At 34.7% G+C, this 20,068-nt stretch overlaps 1 protein-coding gene across 2 annotated transcripts in view; it reads right to left on the reverse strand.

The window, feature by feature from the left end:
• CAND1 (cullin associated and neddylation dissociated 1) overlaps positions 1-20,068 on the reverse strand; it is a 44,528-nt gene that overhangs the window by 11,927 nt on the left and 12,533 nt on the right. Inside the window, exons 3-8 of one of the 2 annotated variants that reach the window (XM_025882942.2) lie at positions 11,284-11,438; positions 9,431-9,554; positions 7,614-7,870; positions 7,428-7,533; positions 6,134-6,279; positions 1,135-1,427 (exon numbers count right to left, since the gene is read on the reverse strand). In XM_025882942.2, the coding sequence (XP_025738727.1) occupies positions 1,135-1,427; positions 6,134-6,279; positions 7,428-7,533; positions 7,614-7,870; positions 9,431-9,554; positions 11,284-11,438 (1,081 nt within the window). The remainder of the gene's footprint in view (positions 1-1,134; positions 1,428-6,133; positions 6,280-7,427; positions 7,534-7,613; positions 7,871-9,430; positions 9,555-11,283; positions 11,439-20,068) is intronic. The other variant, XM_073900685.1, reaches the window with a different exon arrangement.

The raw sequence follows: 20,068 nt of genomic DNA on the forward strand, positions 1-20,068 counted from the left end.
TATAAATGGCTTTTTGAACAAAAATAGAACAGATATGCATTAAAAGAAAGGGGACAAATTACAGAAAAGAAACCATTAAATGGGTCTTTGACTTTGCTCTCACAATGAAACAGACCTCACTTCAAAATGTAGCTACAAGCAGCAAGGTTATGATTCAAAGACAGCTGCTGCTAAACTTTCTAAGGTTTTGTTAGTTGGTAAAACCTAAACAAAGTATTTACTAATCTTACAGATATGATACATACAGACACATGCCATATTGAACAGTGATCTGAAAGCTAGAGACAAAAGAAAACCACCTAATTCATTACCTCATCAGAATTTCCCATGTTTTTATCTGACTTCTATATACTTTTTCTCATTTCCTTCTACAATTAATCCTCAGTGTTCACCTTTAAGTTCACCATGATTTTTTTTGTTAATTTGTACTACTTGAAAGCAAGACAGATATGTACATCCCCCCTGGCTTATTTGTTCACTACCTCTCAACATCTGTTTTTGTAATTTATAAAAATGAACAAATATGTATGCCATTGGGCTGCTGTAGGGATTATATATATGAAAGAAAAATGCCTAGCATGCATTAAATATTCAGTAAGTAGGAGCTATATAGCTCTAATCTTTAGAATCTTAGAAAAGATGTCCTGAAGTGAAAAATATCTATGCCAGTTATTAGTAAAATAATATGGACTAGGCACTAGACTGTTTACATAAATCATCTCACTTCTCACTACCGTGGGTAGACCATTCTAAGTAAATAAACTGTTATTACAAATGAGAAAAGTGAGGTTTAACGACTAACTTGTCCAGGATCACACAGCTAAATGAAGAGTGAAACGAGGTATGAACACAAGTAGTGTGACTCCATAGCTCTAAGATTTCTCTGTTAACATCAAAGATAATTTGACTGAACCTTAAAATTATTTTAATATTATCTAGTAAAATTAAGAATACCTCAAATCAGAATAAACTATTCACAAGTAACATAATATGAATGTACATAAACTACTACATAAACATATCCCAGAAGTATGCTTTTCTGAAGATGTTCTGGGACTCAGATTTCCATATAAAAAAACAATTTTAAAATTTCATATTTACAAGCATGACTTTCAACCATACTTTTACACTGACCTGACTCTGAAGCATTGTTAAAGGTGTTTCTCCCTGCTCCATTGCATCAGGGTCACATAGCCAACTTTGTACAGGACGAGTTTGCTTCAAAAGAGAAAGGTATGCATGAAAAACATCTGCCTTCACATTCTCTTCACGCTCTTTAAATCTGGATATCAGTGCAGGAGAGACAGTCTTGTAGAATTCTGGAAGCATTTCATGCCTTGTGCTAACTACAGCATCCAAACACTTAGCAGCTGCACGTCTCACTTTCCAACTCATGTCATCGTCGTCACTGTATTCATCATCGCTCCCTAAAGAGAAGTTTTAATGTTAACACGCTATTAATTGTAAGAAAAGTTTATCATTTAATACAGAAAAGTGAACTGATACTCAAACCCAGTTTTATAACTTTTCACTAACATATGGCAATAGAGAAGTTTTATTTTTTTTAATAGAGAAGCTTTAAAAGATTAAGTACTTAAAGAGACTGTATAAATTTACACATAAATTAACCTCTAAAGAAAATAATCATAACTGTTTTTAACTTGTTAATCATCTTCTCACTTAATGTGGGTAATGAACAGCTTATCAATCTATGATTAACACGTGAAACTTCTTTGCAACATAAATATTTGTAAAATCAGCCTTTTAAAATGAATAGAAGTTCAAAGGACTCATTTGACACTATAGGAAAATCAAACAATCAATCAAGGAGTTAATAAGATAAACCAGGAAATAAGACTAATGACTATAGATGAGGTGTTAAAAAAAAAAGCATGGTTACCAATCCCAGGACATGCTGGGGAGAAAAAAGAATCCTGACATCAGCTTTCTTTGTGGCTGTAAGGCTTTTTACTAAATTTGTTGATGGGCTATGAGGAAATAATATGTATATTTTCAACCTTTCAACATATTCTCTTAAGGTAGTTTAAAGAAACCATACTTCCTCAATTACAAGAAAATTCTGGTAACAACAAAGCACCATGTAAAAACAGAACACCATCTTCTCCAAATTCCTGTTAAACCTTAAAACAATATTCCAATGCTATTAACTCCATTTCACTCATGTGTACTTCATTGACTTTCATGTGTGTGAAATCTCCGAAAATTATTTCCTTCTAATACTATAAGGCTGAATCAGCTGGGTAACGAAGTCAGGAGGATGGCACAAATACTAGCAGTTCTCAGACAGTCTAAAATTATCTAACAATAATTTTGTTATTCTTAGATAAGATTATAGCCCTGAAATGCTGATTCCTCACTGGGGGAAAAAGATGTCATCTCTTCATTGGCTTCTATTCCAATTAGCTTAGTGACAGCTAAATGTAGCCAGCTATGCCTTTGAAAATCCTAGGATTATATAATAAAATCTTCCAATCTCCAGAAGGTTTAATTTCATCATAGCACATTATAGGAAAACCCAACAAAATACTACTAAACCCAAGGCATTTGACTTATTCACCAATACATATGTGAATAAAAATTACAAGGTACTGTATCAAAATGGACTATTTAAAAGCAAATAAATAAAGGAAGTTTTTCCCATGGCAACCCAACTATGGGAATTATTTTGCAGAAATATACTTTGTTGAAAAAAGGGTTATTAAAACATTAAATACCCTAATCACTGAAATTATGTTGCTTTTGTGTTAAATAACACTATGGTAGAAAGGTAGTTATTGGGTATGATCCATGCAAACAGATAAAACTGCTGAAGGACTTGGTTATTCAACATAAGTACTTGGCACACTAAAAACCAACAATCAAAAAGAGGAATATATACTGCTACTGCTTTTTTCAAAGGATACTCTCCTGTTACAATCCCTTCAATAATACAGCACATTTATTGAGTGTCTTCTGTGTGTCAAGCACTATCCTAGGCACTGGAATAAAGCAGTCAATAAAGAGGATGAAAAATCTCTGTCTTCATGAAACTTACATCCTAGTGGATGGAAATTATTACAATATGTCAAAAGGGATTAGTTATAATAAAGAAAATAAAAACGTTGAGAAGGAAGACTGTAAGTAAGGGGAAAGCTCTGAGATGTGAGACTGAATGAAGAGGGTGTGTGAGAGGAAGTAATTAAATATAACCCCAAAGATTTTGACCTGAGAAACTAAGAAGAAGGTACCATTCTGAGATAGAAAAGGCTAAATAAACAGGTTAGGCAGGAGATGGGGGAAAGGGAGGGGTGGGGGAGAAGATACTTTAGACACCTAAGCAGTAAATCAATTAAGCAGATGAATATGGAAACTTGAAATTCACAGGAAAGATGTGGAATGCAGAAAAAAATCTGAGTTTTCAGCATATTGTGATATTAAACTCAGGAGATTAGATGAGATTAACAAGAATTAAGAGTATCACAGAGAAGTCCAAGCCCTGGAATACTCCAAAGTTTAGTGTTCAGGATTATGAAGAGCAATCAGCATAGAGACTGAGAGGGAGTAATCACAAAAATAGGACTAATATCATCACAAAAATAGGACTAATATCAGTAGAGTGTGGTATCCTGGAAATTAAATAAAGAAATGCTGCTGATTTGAGTAACAGGCAAACATCTGAGGTCACTGGTGATCCTGTCCTGAAAGACTGGATTCATGAAAGACGGAGAAAAAGGAACTAGAGAGCACTCTTTTTGAGTTCTGTTGTAAGAGAAACTGGCAATAGCTGCCAGAGTGTAATACCGGGTTAAGAGGGATTTTTTTGTAATTGTTTCTGTTTTCTTTTTAAAAGATAAATGAAATTATAGACTTTGGAGGAATGTAAGTTCATTCAAAGAATCAAATTTAAAAGTATGAAAAAATATCAGGAAATCCACCAACCCACATACCTCATAACTTACCCATTTAATTATCTCCATTATGATTTTTTTTTAAAGATTTTATTTATTTGACAGAGAGAGACACAGCGAGAGAGGGAACACAAGCAGGGGGAGTGGGAGAGGGAGAAGCAGGCTTCCTGCTGAGCAGGGAGCCCGATGCCGGGCTCCATCCCAGGACCCAGGGATCATGACCCAGGCCGAAGGCAGACACTCAATGACTAAGCCACCCGGGCGCCCGTCCACTACATTTCTCTTAATACTAGCAGAAACAACTAAACATGAGCAACCTCTATGTCCTTGAAAGTGCTATTCCTTTCCAGAGTAAATACTACATATCATAGCACGATCAATCTTAGGAGCCTCAGAAATGTTAAATGAAGCAAAAATGAACTTTTGGAACTTCATCAAGATAAAAAGCTTCTGCACAGCAAAGGAAACAGTCAACAAAACAGAGGCAACCCACAGAATGGGAGAAGATATTTGCAAATGACAGTACAGATAAAGGGCTGGTATCCAAGAGCTATAAAGAACTTCTCAAACTCAACACCCAAAAAACAAATAATCAAGTCAAAAAATGGGCAGAAGACATGAACAGACACTTCTCCAAAGAAGACATACAAATGGCTAACAGACACATGAAAAAATGTTCACCATCATTAGCCATCAGGGAAATTCAAATCAAAAACCACACTGAGATACCACCTTACACGAGTTAGAATGGCAAAAATTGACAAGGCAAGAAACAACAAATGTTGGAGAGGTTGTGGAGAAAGGGGAACCCTCTTACAAACGCAAGTTGGTACAGCCACTTTGGAAAACAGTGTGGAGGTGCCTCAAAAAATTAAAAATAGGGGCACCTGGGTGGCTCAGTCGTTAAGCGTCTGCCTTCGGCTCAGGTCATGGTCCCAGGGTCCTGGGATCAAGTCCCACATCAGGCTCCCTGCTCAGCGGGAGGCCCGCTTCTCCCTCCCCCACTCCCCCTGCTTGTGTTCCCTCTCTCGCTGTGTCTCTCTGTCAAATAAATGAATAAAATCTAAAAAAAAAAAAAAAAATTAAAAATAGAGCAACCCTATGACCCAGCAATTGCACTACTGGGTATTTACCCCAAAGACACAGATGCAGGGAAAAGGGCCATATGCACCCCAATGTTCATAGTAACAATATCTGCAATAGCAAAACTGTGGAAAGAGCTGAGGTGCCCTTCAATAGATGAATGGATAAAGAAGATGTGGTCCATATAGACAATGGACTATTACTCAGCCATCAGGAAAGAATGAATACCCAACTTCTTTTTTTGAATACCCAACTTTTACATCAACATGGATGGGACTGGAGGAGATTACGCTAAGTGAAATAAGTCAAGCAGAGAAAGTCAATTATCATATGGTTTCACTTATTTGTGGAACATGAGGAATAGCGTGGAGGACATTAGGAGAAGGAAGGGAAAAATGAAGGGGGGGGAATCGGAGGGAGAGATGAACCATGAGAGACGATGGACTCTGAGAAACAAACTGAGGGTGTTAGAGTGGAGGGGGGTGGGTGGATGGGTTAGCCTGGTGATGGGTATTAAGGAGGGCACGTACCCATGGAGTGTACCTATGGAGTACTGGGTGTTAGACAAAAACAACGAAGTGTGGATCACTACATCAAAAACTAATGATGTATTGTACAGTGACTAACATAATGTAATAAAATAATATTTAAAAAGTTTAGATGATTCATGAAAGTTAAAAGGAGCCTCAAACAATATCTAGGATTTTTCATGAAAGTATGTATAAAACCAACCATACTGCTGAATATGTATATCTACCATACAGTTTTAAAATAACATTCATTTCCCTCCTTACAAAAACCCTTTGCAGAAAATCTGAATAAAGAACAAAATTCTCTTGGCTAGCAATTATAAACGTACTAGTAACATTTTTTTTCTGTGTATTAAAAAAAATAAAACTGGGACATAATTTTTGTTATCCACTTTTTCACTCAACTTATTAATAACTGCTTTACTATTCTTCTAGATTCTGAAAGTGCTGCATAGCAGTTCGACACATGAATGCCCCATAATTTATTTAATCAATTTTCTATTGTTGAATATTGAGGTCATTTCCCCTTTCACTAGGTAAGGATCATCTCCATCTATAACACTGGGTCTTTCATGAAAATTTAACAAACTCCTTCTATTTAATTTGAAATACCTTGGTCATCATCATCACCACCATCTGCATCCATGGCATTTTCATCTTCATCTTCATCATCATAATTATAATTTGGATCATAGGTAAGATATTTAAGACAAATATTTATAATGGTAGAAACATGAGGATATACTTCCTTAGGACATCTGAAGAAAAAAATAAAAGCTGCCTTGAATAACTATACTTTTCTCGATCCACTATCTGACACATTTTATTACCAGATTTTTTTCTTCCCTTTAACATAGCATAGGAAAAGTGGTCCCCAGCCTTTCAATACTAATGACTCTGCATATTTTAAAATATTTACTTTTCAAATTACACTTAATTTTAAGATGAACTTTTCCCATTTTAACACCTCTGAAGTCAGGATGATTCTTACAATAACTGATTTATCATGGTTAATGTGGGGTAGTATAGAGAGAAATCTGTATATGCTCTATCTTCTCAACATAAGATTAGAAGACCAAGCCCAAGTGAATGTGCTCTTCAGCAACTAGGACTGTTTGTGAAAATGCCAATACATACTCCTACGCTTGGTCTTCTAGCTATATGCTGAGAGACAGAACATAGAAATCCCCCACAATAAAGGAATAATTTATGTTTCTCAATTAAAAGAACAGAAACAAATCGCACAATTTCTGATTTTAAAAATTTGGTATGACCATAAAGCTACTTCTTAAAACCACGAGTGGGGCAAAGGATTACTGCAGATAACAACCAGTCAAGTCTCAAGACACTATGCTATACCAAACTGGCAATTTTAGCCAAAGGCAAAAAAATCTGCTCCTCAGCCAGTATGGCCTTCTAGTACATAAATGAAGATTTTATTATTAGAACCAAGGTTTCCAAATTGAGACTCACTGCCCTAGCAAAATGCATGTGGCAAACTTCAAAAAATGTTAGAAAGATATAAAATTCACTATATAGTTTTGGCCAGGTAATTAATTTACCTGCTGCTCTTTAAGACAGTAACTACATTATTAAATTAAACCAAAAGACAACCATAAATACCTTTACAAATTCTTTCAAGTCCTAGCAATGAAAAGGAAACATTTCAAAATAAATCTAAGGACCGTATTTTGAAATATGAGATCACAACCACTTCAAATACTGCACTGATTTATCAGTTACTGTTTAATGAGAATTTAATCCAATCAAACACATCCGAAACCAAAATTCATCCTGGCTGTCAGTAAAATAACCCATTTCTCCTCACCCACCTACTCTAGATCTTAATTATTACTCTATTCTTAAGGGAAACTTTTATTTGAATATAGAGATCCTAAAAACTTACCTTCTCACAAATGACTCAAAGGCTTGAATGCAGTACTCTCTTAATTCATCGTCATCTACATTACAAAATTTTACCACCAAAGGAATTATCTTCTCAAGGTATTCACCTAAGAAAAGCATATTGGTTCTTAAAAACATGCATTTTTTTTAATTAAAGAAAATATTAAAGTATTTAAACATTTCTTACCTATTCTATGACCAGCTTGCCTACTAATTGCAGCAATACATTGTATGTAGGTTCTTGTTGTTGACATGGAATCATTTTTGGATAATTCTGACAACAGATGTTCAATAAGATCTACAAAAACTATATTTCCACAGCTCATAACCAGATGGCCAAGAGCAATAATGGTTCTTTTCCTCACTGCAAGTCTAGGGCTGGTCAACTGGGGGAGCAGACAGGTCAGAATTGAAGGATGGAAATTAACAAGAAGTCCTCCTTGCCTTAAAATAAGAAAGAAAACCATAAATAGATTCAAGATTTCTGAGCACTACTGAAATGTCTGGCCTCTGACCTCAATGTATTCAAACAGTAAAAATTTAGATGACATTTAATCCAAATTCAGAATTAAAGTAAAACTAAATTCTTACTTTCTCTAGCAACCCAACTGAAAAGTTAATTAAAGGCAGTTTTGAAATCTGTATCCCAAAATTCACTTCTAGAATCTAGAACCATATCCCCATCTATAAGATATCTAACCAAGCTTGAGAATACATCAAAAAAACAATGGTCTTGTCCCTTTTCCCTTCCAGATCTCTAAAGTGTTTTCCCTATTAATAGCTTTTTCTCTATGATAGCTTTCTGGGAGTTCTCAACACTCAAAATCTCAGAATCTCTTGACTTTCCCCTCTCCCTATGGTCTTTCCTCAACATATCTATGTACTAAGTTGCATTGACCCCGTTGGTCCAATCCTCTCTTCCAAATCATTTCACATGTGCAGTTCAGGGAGTCAATAGCAGTTAAACATCTATGCGCCAGGACCCTGCAACTGATCCAGTAACACAGGACAAAATGTCTGAGTATTTACTACCTATGAAATTAAGTATAAATTCCTCACCCTCTTCAACGTGACCACAACCTATGAAAATGATTTCCTACCACTTTTCTATTCATTCCATATATTCTGGAAAACGAGAATACAACGTTTCCCAACTCTAAGACTACTTATGCTGAATATTCTAAGCCTAGGCACATACACTTGTGCCCTACCCATTCTTCAAAACCAAACTCAAATGCCATTCTTTCCATAATAAACTTACTTGGAATCCTCCATTTTAAACCCCAAAACACACCAACAGTCTCAGTATTTAGTTCCATTTTTGTTCTTATCTCCTACAGTAACATATAAGTTCTTGTGTGTGCCAGAATGACAGCTCTTACCTTTTCCTATAACTATGTACCATATGAAGGCACTTGATTATTTTCAAGCTGCAATGAATCAGGTACAAGTAATACACAAACAATGAAGACATATAATGATTTTGAGAATTAGAGATAAACTGAAACTGACAGGTCTTCTAAGGTATTTTCCCCCTTGGAGTTAATTAGATCTTCCTATCTTCCCAAGTTTGACTTCCAGAGGAAAGCATACAAGGAACAAATGTATAAAGCCAAGCTCCCTCCTCCCCAACATGCACTATAATCATGGTTGCTGAAATTTATGCCATTATTTTAATTGGAAAATTTGCTACTCCTACCAGTATATCTCTTATGTAACAGAGAAATCACTGTAATCAAAATATATGAGTAAAACAAAACATAAAAACTGTGAAATTCAAATCACAAATTTTATTACTTTTCAAAACTACAAAAAATGCCTGCTATGCAATATTATGTGATAAATATAATTAGCTTATTTCTCCCCTTACCCCTACCCACATTATAAAACAGCCACAATTTAAACATGGACAATTTTAGACCAAATTATATTTATCAAAACGTGTTTTTAAGAAATGCACATAGTTTTTGTATTACAAATAATACAAATGATAGGCATGTTTACCTGCTCAACATATCAGCCATAATATCCAAGGCTTCTAGCTGAACAGAGACATCTTCCTGCTTCGCTATTGCACTGGTAAGACGTCCCGTAATCTTTTTACATACATTAGCAGCTAATGCAGAGCCTACATGAATAATAATCCAAGAATAATTTTAAGGCAATTATACTGACTCTACCTTATATTCATGGTGGTTACCAGATATTCAACAACTCTAAACTTGATTATAATCGAGACTGACTTAAGAGATCCATGTCAGAAAAATATTTCAAAACAGGTTGCTTTCCAATAAAATAATTTATTAGATATAAACAAGAATAAGAGTAATTAACTGCAGAAGGAGTATATGACACAGGCAAAACAATAATGATTCAACAGACTCTACTGGACAACTATTTCTACATACTGACGTGACGGCCGACTACGGAGCCAGTAGCAGCTGTAGTGTTTGCGCCTCTAGACTGGAAAGCAGAAATGAATTTTCTTCTACTTGAATACTCTTTACTAGCAACTCAGACTTCTTAAAATTTCAGTGAATTAAAAACCAAATATATTCTGACCTCTAACAACATGATCTCTTAAAAGAGAGAGAGCTGGAAACCTGTAAGAACCTTCCTATTCCAATCTAAAGATTCCAAAACTTCATTATGATGAACTAGAAATGGTGTTCCAGAGAACTCATAAATCAAGGTTACTACTATTCTGAAGTAGATTTGTCTTATTACTGGCAAGTGGGAAAAAAAAAAGGAACACGAAACTAATCTAAATGGTTAATAAAATTCTTGTTTGAACCAGAAATCAGCTAAAAACAAACGTGTTTCAATGAAAAGAAATGAGGAAAATATCAATATAACTAATACAATTATAAGAAATATTTTATTGAAATAATAAGACCAAAGTAACATTGGTAAGAAACAGTTGAAAAAGCATCAGCTTTGGATTAAAAAATAATAGAGGACTTAAATCTTCACCCAAATAGGTAATCAGAATTTTGGGTGCATTAACCTAATCTCCCTGCATTTCAATTCCCTCATCAATAAACTAGGAATATTAAGACCTCCCATATGGCTGACGTTAGACTAACTGAAATAATACACACATATCATCTAGCATGATAGCTAGCATAGCAAAAGATTAATAAATCTTTATTAAATGAGTAAAAACTACATACTTAGACTACACTATTACGAGTCTACATCTTTCCATGAAATAAATAATTTCACTCCATCTGTAGATAAGACCATCAATAACTTTAGCCTGCTGATTTTAGCAGACAGCTTAGTAGTTAAGATCAATTCTAAAACTTGCATTACCTAAATCTGTGTCAGAGACCAAAATCTAATTGACAAATTCATTGTCGTTTTAAATTTTTTAAATTACCAAAGTAGCTATAGAGTCAGCCTTAATAAAGATACTAGTAAACTGAACTATTTCACAACTGCTTTAAAACAGTATTAAGTTTCATACATCATAAATTCTGATGCAAAGCAAAACTAATACTGAAAATAGAGAGCTAATCAGAAATAACTCAAAATTTTGGTTATCTTTTCCTTTAGTGCACAGGTTGACATTAACTCTATTCTGTAGTCATGGTACATACAACAATAAAAAATCTTGCTATTCCTATGAGATACTTAAATTCAATCAAAATAATATTCTTTAAAACTGGAAATTGAATTTATTTTTAAGCAAAAATAAGACTCTGGACTTTTTTCCCCTTATTTGTTCAAAGAGATGCTTACAAAGATCCTTTGATAGACACTGCTCTCCTTCCCTGGCCAGGAGGAAAAACAAATGGGAGGAAAAATAGCTCCATGTAAAAAGGAACTAGGAAGAAAAAAGTGCTCTTGCTTACCACTGGAAGCTGGAGGAAGTTCTCCAATTACTGTTTTAAGGCCAATACTTGAAATATCTCGAAGTTGTTCCTTATCAGAAAGCATGTTAGTGCAGAGGGTATCTACAATTGTCTCTACTTGGTATTCTTTCACTTTACTCACTAAGGGGCCAAGACTGTAATATAAATAGAAAACAATTTTAATTTACATTAAATACAAAAACAGAAAAATAGACAAAAGCATTATTTTCTTCTGCCTAGCAACTGTCAACACAAAATAAATACATTATGCCTGTTTCATAGATAGTATATGAATAAGGGTTTAAAACAAATTTGATTAAGCTCCTTGCAGTTGGTTTCCAGTGTTTCCCCACTGATTTCCACCATGGTATCATGGAAATTTAAACTTAAGATGCTCCCAATCCTTCATATATACAAAACATTTTTTAGTACTAAAAAGGCTAATTAGGAGTCTGCTCCTAACAAGGATCCTATGGTTTACCTGAAATAGCAATTCTACCCAATATATCACTCTGCCAACTCAGACCCCGCCTTCCTTCTATCATCTGTCACCAACTCCGCCTTGTGAACCGAAAGAACGGGACAGAAGACTGCACCTAAGGGACAGATTTTTAGGTGACAGATTTTTAGGTACTGGGCTTATGGGATATTGTTAGAAAAGAAGGGCATTTCAAATGGAAAGATCAGAGACCAGAATGAGTGGAATGCATATTTTAAAAAATGAGGAATGGGAAACAAAAGCAAAAATGAACTACTGAGACTTCATCAAGATAAAAAGCTTTTGCACAACAAAGGAAATAGTCAACAAAACTGAAAGACAACCTATGGAATGGGAGAAGATATCTGCAAATGACTTACCAGATAAAGGGCTAGTAGCCAAGATCTATAAAGAACTTATCATACTCAACACCCAAACAACCCAAATAATCCAGTCAAGAAATGGGCAGAAGACATGAACAGACATTTCTCCAAAGAAGACATCCAAATGGCCAACAGACACATGAAAAAGTTCTCAACATCACTCGGCATCAGGGAAATACAAATCAAAACCACAATGAGATACCACCTCACATCAGTCAGAATGGCTAAAATTAACAAGTCAGGAAATGACAAATGTTGGTGAGGATGTGGAAAAAGGGGAATCCTCTTACACTGAGGGAATGCAAGCTGGTTTCCACTCTGGAAAACAGTATGGAGGTTCTTCAAGAAGTTAAAAATAGAGTTATACTACGATCCAGCAATTGCACTACTAGGTATTTACCCAAAGGATATAAACATTGTGATCCGAAGAGGCATCTGCACCCCAATGTTTATAGGAGCAATGTCCACAACAGCCAAACTATGGAAAGAGCCCAGATGTCCAACAGATGAACAGATAAAGAATATTCCACACACAATGGAATATTACTCAGCCATGAAAAAGGATGAAATCTTACCATTTACATCGACGTGGATGGAACCGGAGGGTATTATGCTGAGTGAAATAAGTCGATCAGCGAAAGACAATTATCATATGGGTTTTACGCATAGGTGGAATTTAAGAAACAAAAGAGAGGATCCATAGGGGAAGGGAGGGAAAAATAAGACAAAACCAGAGAGGGAGACAAACCATAAGACTCTTAACTATAAGAAACAAACAGGGTTGCTGGAGGGAAGCAGGTGGGGGGATGGGGTAACTGGGTGATAGGCATTAAGGAGGATCGGAGATATAATGAGTGGGTGTTATATACAAATGATGAGTTACTGAACTCTACATCTGAAACTAATGATATACTATATGTTAAGTAATTTAATTTAAATAAGATTTAAAAAATGAGGAATGAAAAGAACTGGTTGATACAAAAGGCACATAAAAGACAACAGGAAAGGTAGGCCCCTGGGACATTATGGAGAACCTTTAAAGTTAGGCCGGCAAATTTAAATGTGATGTGGTAAAATTGGGAGCCAATGCATTTTGTCAAGCGTAAGTGACATGAGAAAAATAGTTTAATCTGATAAATGTCAGATAAGCATTTATCAAATACAGATGTTCAATAAACTGCTAACTGCTTGATTGGAGAAGCCACAGGCAGTGCAATCTGGGGAATTAAGAGAAGAAAGAAAAATAAACGGAAAGGTTGGAGAAATCCAAGAACAATCTAATCCAAAATGACGGCAGTGACAAAGAGACATGGCATATGTGTAAAGACCTAACATGAAACAATGAAAAAATTTGGAGTGAAAATAAAAGGGATTCCAAAAATGAATTTAAAGAGTTCTGGTAATGGCAAAATAGCTTTGTTGGACCAAAAGTCTGTAAACTCTCTACATCTGTATTTTTGAAAAACAACAATTTGAATGCCAGATAATGATGTAACTAAAAACAGAAAGGTTTACCTAGAATTCCAAATCCACTGAAATTATCCCTTAAAAGTGAAAATAAAGACAATTTATGATAAAAACTGAAACTATATCACTACCAAACCTATACTGCAAGAATTGCCAAAGAAAGTTCTTTAGGCTAAAGAAAAATTAAACCATATGGTTACTCGGAGTTAAAAGATCACCAGAAATGTAAATGTGTGTATACATAAAAGGCTATATTTATCTTAAATACTACATTGGAGTATCTTAATTACTACATTGGGGTGCCAGGCTGAATCAATGGTAGAGCATGCAACTCTTGATCTCAGGGTTGCTGAACTGAAGACCCATGTTGGGTTTAGAGATTACTAATAAATAAGTAAATAAGTAAACTAAAAAAAAAATAAAATAAGACTATATAGTTTTTCTTCAAATTATAAATAATACTGTAGTATGGATACACATACATGCAAATACATAAAAAAACAGTAGCATAAAGACAGGAAGAAAGTAAACAGAAAAATGTTACAAGATTTATATACCTTATATCAAGTGGTACAATATTAACTTTTAGTATGTTGCCATAAATTTAAAATGCAATTTATAATCCCTAGCCTAGAGTGACAATTCAAAAAACACTAAGAGACATATCTAAAAAGTCAACAGAGGAAATCAAAATTAAATATAAAACAGATTCCCAACCTTTTGGTTTCAGGAACCCTTTTAACGCTTTAAAAATCAATGAAGACCCCAAAAACTTGTCTTTATGTAGGCTGTGTCTATCAATACTTACCATATTAAAAATTAAAAGTAACAAAAATAAACCTATCACGTTAACATAAACATTTTTAAAAACTTAACTATGTTCTCAAAAAAAGTGAGAGAAAAATAGCATTGATTTATATGTTTGCACTTAAAAAAAAAACTATGTTCTCATATCTGATTCTGCATTTGGTCTGTTATGATGATCACATTATGTGGCCTCTGGAAAATTACATTGTGCACTTACAAGAGAACTAGAGTCAAAGGGAAAATAATTATTCACATGATAAATTCTGACACTTTCAGAGGGTCACAGGATGTTCCAGGGTCCCCCCAAATCAAACTTTGAGAACTGTTGCTATAAAAGATTTGCTTAACCCAAAAGGCGGCAGGTGGGGGGAAAAAAACCCAGAACAATAACAACAAAAGCAAAAAGAAAATAAGAAGAATGACACACCTAAATCCAACCATATCAAATATTTATAATAAACACTAAGGGACTATATAAGCACTCCTATTTAAGGTCAAAAATTATGAAACTGAATCAAAGCAAGAATTAACTATTTGTTGTCGAGAAGACACACCATTTAAAAATAAAAAGATCTGGGGTGCCTGGGTGGCTCAGTCGTTAAGCGTCTGCTTCGGCTCAGGTCATGATCCCAGAGTCCTGGGATCGAGCTCCGCATCGGGCTCCCTGCTCAGCAGGAAGCCTGCTTCTTCCTTTCCTTCTCCCCCTACTTGTGTTCCCTCTCTCACTGTCTCTCTCTCTCTGTCAAATAAATAAATAAAATCTTTAAAAAAAATAAAAAGATTAAACTGAAAAATAAAAAAAGGTACACTATGCAAACACTAACCTTAGAAAAGTTGGGGTGACTTTTCCATAGTAACATAATAGAAAATATATTTGAAGATAAGGTATATTTAAAAAGAAACATTTCATACTCATAAAAAGGTCAAACATCAGGAGGACATATAAATGTGTATGCATTTTATTAGGTTTCAAAATACATGGAGCAAAACCTGACATTTATCAAAGAGAAAAACAGATAATTTGACAATCATAGTTGAAAATTTTAAACACTTGTCTCTTTGGGGTATTTAATACCAAAAGCAGAAACAAAAAAATCACAAAGAATATAAAATCTAAACTTTATCAACTACCTTGACCTGACATTTCTAAAAATTATGCCCATCTACCACAAAATATACTTTCTTCCAAGTATACATGGGACATTCATTCACCAAGATGCACCACATGCTGAACCATAAAACAAATCAAAGTAGACAAAACAAACATCCTGAAATTTTAAATACGGTTCTCTGACCAAAATGGAATTAAATTAGCAATAAAAATAAACATCTAGGTAACCTCCAAATATTTGAAAATTGCGTCTAAAAAACCCATGGATCAAAGGAAAATCACAATAGAATTAAAAATATTTCAAACTAGGGGCACCTGGCTGGCTCGCTTAGTCAGTGGAGCATGCAACTCCTGATCTTAGGGTAGTGAGTTCAAGCCCCACGTTGGGTGTAGAGATTACCTAAAAATCAAATCTTTAAAAAAGTATTTCAAACTGAATGATACCACCAGAATTTGTAGAATGTAGCTCAAGAAGTAATTAGAGAAAAATACATACCTTTAATTGTTTAAGAATTAGAAAGGAAGAAAGTGAGCATTATAATAAAAGAGAAGAAATCAATGAAATAAGGCAACAAACAATAGAGAAAATTAACAAACCTATCAGTTCTTTGATAAGTAAAGTTGGTAAATCCATAATTAGATGAATTGAGGGAAAAAGAGAAAACACAAATTACCAAAATCAGGACTGAAAGAGGGGGATATTCTCTGATGACCCCTATTTAGGCAGAAAATCCCAAGGAATCAACAAAAACTACTGTGACTAGTAAGTAGAGATACTATGGTTCACTGTTAAAAAACAGTATTGTTAAGATGTTGATTCTCTTCAAAAATCTCTACAGCTTCAACACAATCCCAATCAAAATTTGAGCAAGCTTATTTTTTTAAAAATTGAAATTGACAAACTGATTCTAAAATTTACAACGGAAATACAAAAAAAAAAAAAAACCCTAAAAAATCAAAATCCTCTTGGGAAAGGAAGAATGAAGCTAAGAATTTAAACTACCTTACATCAGACTTCTATAGATCTTCTATACCTTTGTTTTCAACAAAGGGCAATTTTTACCCTCCAATAGATAGATAGCTGGCAATGTCTGGAGACATTTTTGGTTGTCACCTCTGGGAGAAGAAGGAATGTTACTAGCAAATAGTAGCTAAAGGCCAAGATGCTGCTAAACATCCTACATACACAGAATACACAGGATAGCTCCTCACAACAAAGATCTGCCCAAAAAAGTCAATAGTGGCAAGGTTGTCTAATATGCTACATTATACTAATACAACAGTTTTGTACTGGCATAAGAATACACAAAAACACCAATGGAACACAAGAGAGTCGAGAAATAAACCCACACTTTCTGTCAACCGATCTCTGATATGAATGCAATTCAATAGGGAAAAGATGTTTCCAATAAATGGTCCTTCAACAACTATTCACATGAAAAAACTGAACTCAATTCCTAATTCAGAAAAACTAATTCAAGACAGATCACAAGTCTAAAAGTAAAAGCTGAAACTATAAGGCTTTTAGAAAAAAAAACAGGAGAAAACTGTTGCAACATAAGGTAAACAAAGGTTTCTTAGAACATGGAAAGCAATTACCATAAAAGAAAAGTTGAAATTAATTTATAAGATAATCAAATGAAACTAAATTTAAAACTAAATTTAAAAACTTAAGCTCATCAACTTGGGAGAAAATATTTATAAAATATATGTATCAAAGGGCCTATCTAGAATATATGAAGAACTCGTACGATTTGATAATAAAAAAACTACCTCAATTTCAAAAATTGGGAAAAGTCCAGGGAAAAAAAAAAGTCCAACAAACACACAAAACAGCACTGGACAATATTAGTCATCAGGGACATGTAAATTAAAACTACACCTATACACTTACTGGAATGGCTAAAATTAAAGGGTGACAAAACCAAGTGTTGGTGAGAAGGTGGTACTTTCATGTAAATGATACAAATACTTTGGGAAACAATTTGGCAGTTTCTTAAAAATCTAATTGGAGAACAGCAATTCCATTCTTAGGTATCTACCCATAAAAAAGACCCATATCCTAAAAAGAACTCATACAAGAATGTTCACTGTATCTCTATTCACAATAGCCAAACTCTACAAAGAAACCAAACATATAAACAGACTGGTATTTATTACTGGCTACTAATCAGTAATAAAAAGTCAAGAAATACTAACACACCCAACATGGATGAATCTCACAGATGTGAGTACGACAGCTAGACACAAAAGAGCACATACTGTATTAACTCCATTTATATGAAGCTCTCCATTTATATGAAGCTCTGAAACAGGCAAAACTAATTTAAAGTGAAAAGAACTGTGACCTTCAGTAGGGATCTTGTATGTGAGGTAAGGATACAATTTTATCTTTTTCAAATGGTTATCTAGTCCTTAAAAAAGGGGGGGGTCCAACTTTCTATCATGTACTTTCTATTTTACTCCATTTGTCCATTAATGCCTCACTACTGCACTGCTTTGATTACAGAAACACAATAGTCTCTTTTCCTATCTAGTAGGGCTAAGCAACAACTCCACCTTCAGCAACTGTTAACACTTTTTCAGAGTTTTCTTGGCTATCTTGAGCAAACACCTGTCCCCTCTCCCTCCCACCAAAATATACTTTAAAATCAACTTGTCTAGCTTGTGAAATAATTTTTACAATTAGGTTAGCATTAAATAGAGAACCAACAACTTTATTGAGTTATCCTATCCAAGGACATGGAATGTGTTTCCATTTGTTCCAAGTACATTTTTGTTAGGGGTCAAGAATATTTTAAAGTTTTCCTTAAGTTTTGAAAAAGATAAAATTGTAACCTTACCTATACCATATAATACCCTCACTCAAGGTCACCATTGTAACATTTGTTGCATTTAATTGCTAGGCATTTTGTCTTTCTGTTGCTGTAATAAATGGACATCTGATTCCATGAGATCCTCCAACTTGTTGTTTATATGAAAACTACAGATTTTTGTTCATTACTTTCACATCCTGTTACTTCACTGAATTCTTACTGTCCACATTAAATTTTTTTCTTGATTGACTTGGATTATTCTCATGTACCTTTTCCAACGCTCATGCATATAATTTTATTCTTCCTTGTCCTATAGCAGCTAATACCTTCAAAAAGAATGTAGTGGAGACAGAAACCCATCTTTTCCTTCTTATTGACATTAGTGTAAAGGTATCTGGTAATTTACTGGCTTTTGGGGTGAGGTATGTGTATGTGTGTGTACTTCTAACGTTAAAAAAAGGTCTTATCTCGGGGCACCTGGGTGGCTCAGTCGTTAAGTGTCTGCCTTCAGCTCAGGTCATGATCCCAGGGTCCTGGGATCGAGCCCCGCATCAGGCTCCCTGCTCAGCGGGAAGCCTGCTTCTCCCTCTCCCACTCCCCCTGCTTGTGTTCCCTCTCTCACTGTGTCTCTGTCAAATAAATAAATAAAATCTTTTAAAAAAATAAAATAAAAATAAAAAAGGTCTTCTCTCTCATTTAATAAAATGTTTCCCTTGAAACAGTGAATTCTCCCTAGTGAGATAAAGCATCCCTGACCTGTTCTTCACTCCAATGACATATTAAGTATGATGATGGTCTCTGGAAGGTGTTTCACTCCTCTAATTACAATAAGTAGCCTAAGTAAGTATTGTGCTTTGGTGTTTTGTTTTGTTTTTTTAAATCAAGCATCGGGGTGCCTGGGTGGCTCAGTTGGTTGAGCAACTGCCTTCTGCTCAGGTCATGATCCCGAAGTTCTGGGATCGAGTGCCACATCGGGCTCTCACCTCAGCGGGGAGCCTGCTTCCTCCTCTGACCCTGTCCCTTCTCATGCTATTTCTCATTCTCTCTCTCACTCTCTCTCAAATAAATAAATTTAAAAAAAGGAAAATCTTTTTAAAATCAAGCATCAATGCTGAATCTTATCAGTGCCTGGACAACTGTTTTTTTTTCCTCTTATCCACTAACATAATGAAATATATTAACAAAGCACATAATATTGAACCGCCCTCATGTTCTTGGGATCAATCTCACTTGGTCATGGTATGTTACACTTACTGTATTGTTGGATTATATTTTGAACATTTAAATGGTCTGTAGTTTTCTTTTTCAGTGTTATCTTCAGTCACAATATGTTATCAGTAATTGGTTTAAATAAAAGACTGGGAAGTTTTCATAGTTTACGGTCTGGAATAGTACTAGAACTCTCCGTACTGGAATTATCTGTTCTTTGAGGTTTCAAAGACGTGTGTGAAAGATTTCTGAGCCTGAGTTTCTTTTGGGTGATGAGTTCTTTGACAATTTTCCGTATTTCTTGATAAGGCTAGTTAGTAATTTATCTATTGTGATTTTCCCTCCTCCAAGAATCAGTTCTTGGGTTTTATCTCCTACTGTATTACTTTTGTTTTTATCTTAATGCCTTTATTTTTTTCTTGAATATATGCCATTTCTTCCCCCAACCTGTTAGAATAAAGGTCTTCAAAAGACCAAAAGCTCAGGTCCCGAATGAGTAAAGATTCCTATGCGA

This window comes from Callorhinus ursinus, unplaced genomic scaffold (assembly GCF_003265705.2).
Source record: "Callorhinus ursinus isolate GAN/ISIS: 27379988/994484 unplaced genomic scaffold, GSC_fseal_2.0 scaffold14, whole genome shotgun sequence".
NCBI lineage: Eukaryota > Metazoa > Chordata > Mammalia > Carnivora > Otariidae > Callorhinus > Callorhinus ursinus.